General features: G+C 37.6%; 1 protein-coding gene across 1 annotated transcript; it reads left to right on the top strand.

Moving 5' to 3' along the window:
• Nucleotides 1-2347: 2347 nt before the first annotated feature.
• Nucleotides 2348-7273, top strand: dos (daughter of sevenless). The gene is made up of 7 exons (XM_018521779.1): nucleotides 2348-2978; nucleotides 3610-3738; nucleotides 3804-3984; nucleotides 4708-4989; nucleotides 5063-5830; nucleotides 5908-6050; nucleotides 6150-7273. The coding sequence occupies exons 1-7, from the start codon at nucleotides 2898-2900 to the stop codon at nucleotides 6390-6392; spliced, it is 1827 nt and encodes a 608-aa protein (XP_018377281.1). The 5' UTR covers nucleotides 2348-2897; the 3' UTR covers nucleotides 6393-7273.
• Nucleotides 7274-7486: the final 213 nt, after the last annotated feature.

The raw sequence follows: 7486 nt of genomic DNA on the forward strand, positions 1-7486 counted from the left end.
CGTAGTATTTTCAATGCTAGCACTGCTCTAGCAGTAAATTTGAAACACAGCCTTCATAATAGAGTTTGATCACGAGCAATTTTGTTAAAATAAACCTAAGAAAAAAGGATACATATATACAATATATTATATATATACATATGTATATATATATATGTAATGTCTTTTTTTATAGTATATGCTATCTGATTTTAACTTGTACCTACTATTTTACTCATTCTAAGTTATTAAAATTGTTAAACTGATCACAAGTTTGTCATCTCGTACGCAGATAATGATATAGCTGGTATTCACATAGTCAGTTCTTATACCCATACAGCACCGATTATTACAGAAAATTTTCACAAATATTTCAACCTTTCGCATCTCATGTGCAACAGTTCTGAAAGGATTCTGCGATATGTTATACGAAATGTTTTAACAGAAGTGTTTCTAAACTCTATCATACCTATGCAATAAATTGAAAAATATATTTAAACAGAACAAAAAATCATCATGATGTTAAAATCCAAAATGTTTACTAAAAGACATTTTTTTGGTCGACCTCGATTCAATTTAACGTCATTTTGTTATTGCGAAAAACTTTTGTATATGAATAATGATATTGTGTGGAAACTGTAGGTGTGATTTTTTATTAATGGTGATTATGTATTGGTATGTGCTTATACATATAATATGCTTAATTCAAAAATCAAAATAGTTGGCGATATGATAATTATTTTTTAGAAATACTTTGTGTATTTCAATAAGTTTTGTAATCTGTGAACAGATCACAAAAGTCTTAATAAATTTTAAGTATCTTAGAAATGATATTTAAATATATATGTTTAATTTTGATATTTAAACAATATTTAAATTTATTATATCGACATAATATTATTTAAGTATCAATCAAGTATATTTAAATATCATTTTTGTAGTACTAGAAATAGCTGAAATCTTTTTGGTAATATTTCAAAAAGATTGCAGATTCTTTCTGTGCCATTTCATCAATCTTTCAACAAGGTTTCATGTCCAAGTATCGCGAACATTTCCAGAGTTATCTCAGAAATGTTGCCGACTTTTCGCAATTTTTATGAAATGTTATTTCACTTTTCAGTTGAAATATTTTTGAGATGTTTCTGAAAACTTTCGGTGCTGTATGGGTATTTAAAATCGTATTAAGTACAATCTTAATATGTCATATAAGCCAATCACAAAGCCGTAGTATCTTAAGACATTACTTAAAATGATCTTGAAATAAGAACTCACAATTAATATCAGCCTTCGGATCTCCAGGGAAAATGTAAAAACTAATAAAACAATCGACTATTTAACGAGATGTGTCCGTGATCCTCGACGTCTTTCCGTGTCGTTATCTATAGGGACACAAATTTTCAAACAGAATAAAAAATAGTGTAAAAATAATTTTAAAATGATTATTAAAAATTCTAGCAAAGCTGTCGTTATTTGTCATCATTTTGACATCTTTAAAAAGATGATATCTTCAACATCAGCTTGTTTGCTGGGCGTTACTTTTCGATCAATGATGATGACTCATTTTAATATCATCGTTCATTTTGACATTATGATTGTTATTCTACTTGAAGAATATCTATCTCCCCTTCAACTCGCGCGTGCGCAAAATATTTCTCAATCTCCGATGCGACAGCGTCACTTCCGGCGCCAATTCTTCATTAAACTTTGATTGGAACCGTGCGATGTCTTTTTTCTTTAACTCTTCGATCAAAGGAAGATATATCGCGAAGAATATCAGATCAAGACAGAAGAGACATTCAAATAGAACACACAAGTCATAATAATATCATAAAGACATCGATCGTCACGATCTTATTTGTCAATTAAGTTCATTTTTAAATAACAAGTGACATCATGATGACATTCTATGATAACATTACGACTTTATTACGACTCTTGTCCATTTCTACCAATGTAGATAAACTTTAATCTCTGTTTAATTTACTCTTTATCTTTTTTTAATTCTTAGAAATAGAAAAAGATAAATAGTAAGTTTAACTAAGATTAAAGTTGCTACATCTACATTGGTAGAAATGGACATTATATCCCAAGCGGAACAACAAGTCACGATAACATCAAAATGACATTAAAATGAATCGGATATGATTGAAAAATGACTTTTAATGATTATTTAGGAGTCATTTTGACATCATTTTGACATCATTTTGATATCATAATGACTTATGGTTCTGCTTGCTGGGCAACGCCTAATCGAGGGTTCGGGCGACCGCGGGGGCTCGTACGTTACTGCGCTGTCACCGTCAACTGTGCCCCGGAGTATGTCACTCGCGAGTCGCGCGAGCCTTGGCACGCGTGGCCACAACGGCGAGTCAGCGAGTGCCCGAGTGGTGGCAATTGCAGCATACGCGGTGGACGGGACGAGGCGAGACGGAAAACGGCCCCGTGAGCCCCGTCTCGCCGTTCGCTGTTCGCGCGTGTCTTTGTGCAAGACCTGCAGTGTCCCGTTGCGGCTTGCTCCGAGTCCGAGCTCCAGGGCTCCATGGAGGGCTCCGTTTCTCCGCGTGTCGGTATCGTCGCGCGTGCGCGTGTAAGAGAGACAGGCCACTCTGCATTCGTGAAGAATAGAAGAGACGAGAATCAGTGAAGATCAGGGTAAGGGAGGGGGTAGTCGACGTGTGTGAGGACTGTGAGGGGCTCGTTTCTCCGTGTTGCGCCGTTGGGGCCAAAAATAGACAAATGGTTGATGAACGCGTCGTCGTCTCCGTCGTCGGTGGTTCCTCGCGCTTTTCCAGAATGTCCCTCACGCTACTGAGATCGTAGATCACTCAACGAGCGATCGAGCAAGCGAGCAATCGAGCGGATTCAGAGCGATCGCGCCGCCCTGGCCATCATCCATCATCTCCCAGGTGGAGGAAGAGATGGAAGTGCTCAAGACGTCCCAGGAAATCGTCCACGAAGGATGGCTCATCAAATCGCCGCCAACCAAGCTCTGGAGAGCGGTTTGTACTAATTATTAAACGGATTTGCGCGTCGCGTTCTTATCTACGAGGCTCCCAGGTGGAAGGACTAGGTCATTGTTTACGTCCGCCCAGGATTTCCCCCTTTTTTATCTACGAGTGGAATTGACTGTGGATTCCTGGGCGTTGTCTAATTTTCCGTGAAAAACTGGAGCACCAATCGGCGACAACTATCCTGGTTCGCTACTCGTGCGAGAAATATATCTTGGCTAACCTATATATATATATATATATATATATATATATATACAATTCTAGAAAATTTTTAGTTTCTCTTCTTATTACTTTTGATTACTTTTGGGACTGGTTCAAGAAATGCATAAAAATCAACAAAAGATAAGACTTTATTTTAATTCTTAACATCAATAAGTAGTCATATTTTGTAACCAAAAATCATTATTTTGACTTTTATGACATCAAAATAAAATCATTTTGACTTTCTCTTGACTTGGTGTATTCCTATGTTTTCGACGAAAATAGGTTCAATGTTCATGTAATAAATGTGTTTGTTGATTACTCAGACATTTATTGAAACTTTGTTGTATTCTAGCTAATTTTAAGTTTGAGATAAAGATCCTTAAATAGCCTTATCTGTGATAACTTCTTTTAATAGAGATGGAGAAAGCGATGGTTTGCCCTTCGTCATAGTGGAGAACTACCTGGTCAATATTTTTTGGAATATTACACAGACAGACGCTGTCGTAAGCTCAAAGGTCGTATCGATCTGGATCAGTGCGAACAGGTATATCCATCACGTTCATAGAATCTGTCCTCATGACCTATACGAATATTTATATTCTGTCACAGGTGGACGCGGGTCTTCGATTTGAAAATCGTAAACAGAAGTATCAGTACATGTTTAATGTGAAAACGCCGAAGAGGATCTATTATTTAGTTGCTGAAAACGAAGCAGATATGAACAAATGGGTAGATGCAGTGTGCCAAGTTTGCGGTCTGAAGGCATACACTCAGGACGAGGAGCAACAAAGTAATGAGACTACCATCTTGTATTAGCTCTCAATGCTTTTCATTTAAGGTGCGTTCCGTAACGCGCATGATGCGCATGATGCATCCATTGTCCTTGTTTAACATTTGGTGAGCAACAAGGATAAACGACGCATTATGCGCATCATGCGAGAAACGGAACGCACCCTTAATAACACAAGTCAATCAAACATTGTTCTGTCTTTCTTGGCATGCCATGAATAACAAAGACAAAACAGTAACTTATATCACTAAATAGAAAGCACTCTCTGTTGTTTATACATTTTTGCATAAATATAAAACAAGTGTATTAAACTTTGGATAAAATCACATAAAGACATAAACTATAGATTACGTTTTTTATTTTGTGATAAATTGATACAATTGTTCATTGAATGTAGAAAGATAGAATGATGTTGTATCAACTTGTGTAACTAAATAAAAAGCAGTCTATTTAAAATGAGCCTGTATATGGTCTGTTTTCTGTTCCTGCACTAGAACTCTCTTTCTCGCTTTCGACAAATATCAAACATTTCACTTTATGTTCCAAAAGTGTACACTGATTTAATCACAAAAAACAGACCTATATAATGTCTGTATTAGAAGAAAAAAAATACTAATATCAAGTTTAGTGAACTTTGATTGGTCAAATTCCAATCTAATCTCAATTTCTAATCTGATCCGGGTATTAATAGTACTACATAGTATGTCTCAACTTTTTTTTTAGTGTTCCAATACGAGTCTCAAGAATCCCCACCTACTTCGCCCACTAGCACGATCTCTGGTCCTTACATTCCTATTAGCGAGTGCATTTCCGGTCGTCGGCTCAACGATACCAGTTCCCTGAGTTCGGCTCTCGGACAAGGACCCGAACATTACGACGCCCCGAGAAGATTGGCACCCTCGCCACCGCGATCACCCACGACAACGGATGCCGAGAGCGTTTTCACCGACGACGAATGGACAACGTGTGTGCCGAGTGCGAATTGGGACACTCTTCCTTCAACGGGTAAATGTTTGATAATGCGTGTGAGATTTAATTTATTTTTCTTATCTTTACTAATAAAATAAAATTGTGACAGGTGATTCGCAACAACCTCATGGTCCGGGTGACCATGAAATTGGTTCGTGGAGTGTGAAAAAACGCTTCGGCAAACTCAGAATCGTCGATTCCGCGATACCACCAGCCGTAGAGAAGTTGCCAGCACCACCCAGACCACCGAAACCGCCTCATATGTTACCCGAAAATCCTGGTCACAACTACCTGAATCTAGACGGTGCTACCGAAAGCTCGAAACCGAGCACTCCAGCGACGCCGGCGCCGATGACGCCTGCTGCCGCTACAACAACAACAATAACAACGGGTGCCGTGACCGATGAGTCATACGATTTTCCTAGATCTCATCAACCGCAAGCGGCACAAACGGCTGTCGAGAGCAATACGGCGGCGATCGAACAGTCGTCGAAACATTTCTACTCAAACGCTGCGCCGAGTACTATCAATGACGAGACGCAGAATGTGTTCCGCTACGATTTCCATGATGTTGAACCGTCAAGTCCGCGCTCTGAAAACTCGACCACAGCGACATACTCGAATTTACCGAGTCCTCTCGTGCGAGACAGTTGTTCGAGCGGTGTACCAACCACCATGGCGCCGCCTCCACCGATGGTGTACAGAGAGTTAAAGCCGGGCAGAAAAACTAGCGACTCAATGTCTATCATAAGTAACGAACCATCACCGGGTCCGACAATAGCACTATATGATGTGAGTTCCGCTGAACATTCTCCGGCCGAACCGCCGACCATCAACAGGAAGTTGAAACCATCGTTGAATAAATCACCGGTGGAAGGTAGACTTTTCTTTTTTTATCTATTTTTTTATATGTTTAATAAGAGAAATGTATTTTACGCGTAAAATTTCTCGCAGCACCTCATCTACAATTAGCGTCTCCACCTGGAAGAGGAAGAATACGGGCGGCACCCAGTCCGACGCCTCCGTCGCATGTGCATTCGATACGTCATCAATCGACGTCGGATGAAGATAATAACGCGTTCGAGGATAAAGAAGAGGTTTGTAGAGTGATTCTAAGAACTATGTGTAATCTTAGTCGTTACACATGACGTGGCACAATATGTGATTTTATTCGCTATGCGTAATTTGATTTCCAGATATACTATTATCAAGATCACAACACATTCATTCCGGCGTCTAATCGCTTAGTGGTGCTGCAGTATCTGGATCTTGACTTAGAAACGACAGAGAGCTTTAATTCTTCGACGTTACCGCCTGCGCAATCCCTCCCAAGTACGACTGTGTACAAAACCGTGGATTTCGTGAAAACAGAGGCTTTTAATCGTACTCGGCAGCGAGTGGAGGAGGAAAGAAAACTGTGCACGGATGAGTTAACATAGGGAGTGAATTTGTATTATACGAACCATAGATAGATTATACATGAATGTTAAATAGTTTAAGTAAAGTGTGTGGACTTTGTGTTATGTTATATAGATAAAAGAGGACTTTTTTTCTATTTTAAGCACACTAGAATAGTACATTAGAATAGTACTGCGCAAGAAATACGGACGAACTTGATCGCGGTATCGACGCAGTACTTACAGAAAGACAGCGTCCACCGCTTTACGAAGTATGTCATTTTATTCTTTACGTAGTGACGGTTAGATTCACAAATTGGCTATGCAGTTAGAAGAGAGAATCGAATATTGAAGTATTGTACAGAGCAATATAAAACGGACCAAAAATGTAATGTTATACATATATAAAGAGAGAGGGAAGTGAACAGGTAGGGTGACAAACAGAAGTGTCGGTAGTTTCAAGAAATATCCTCAATAAGGAATTTCTAATTGTGGATAAGCGAAGTATTATTTAAATCATAAAGATTCTCTTATATATTTGGGTATAGTTATGGTTTTACATATTAGTTTTATGTAGGGTCGACGTGCGCGGGGCATTTTTATCATGAACTATGTGCAACGAATAACTAAATCTGTAATATTGTTCATTTTAAGAGATGTTCTATTTTTAGCGTTAGATATAAATGATATGTAATATTTTTTTATCATATCGCAACGAAATCCGTATTACCAAGGCGATTAGATCATATTTACAGTACATATTACAGAAATAGTTTATTACTACACTGTATTAGTATTGAAAATAATATTGAATTTTAATACGTAAATATCGGATTTTTTTTATTATGCAAACTTTTTTATCTCAGAACTTTTTTAATCTAACATATACGTACGTAGATTAATGCATACCTTGGTTTAGATCTCATAAAAATTATCACGAAGAAAATTATATTAAAATTGGATTGTTATTTTACAATTTATACTTTAATTATTCTTTCATGAAACATTTGTGATTGAATTACCATTTTAGCATTTTATGACATATTCATGTGAAAACTGTTTTCTGTTATAGAAATATAATCATTGATGAGATCGGAGAAAAAGAGATTACATAAACATTTTCTAGTTAATCTCTT

The sequence above is a fragment of the Trachymyrmex cornetzi genome, unplaced genomic scaffold (genome assembly GCF_001594075.2).
Source record: "Trachymyrmex cornetzi isolate Tcor2-1 unplaced genomic scaffold, Tcor1.1 scaffold123, whole genome shotgun sequence".
Lineage (NCBI taxonomy): Eukaryota > Metazoa > Arthropoda > Insecta > Hymenoptera > Formicidae > Trachymyrmex > Trachymyrmex cornetzi.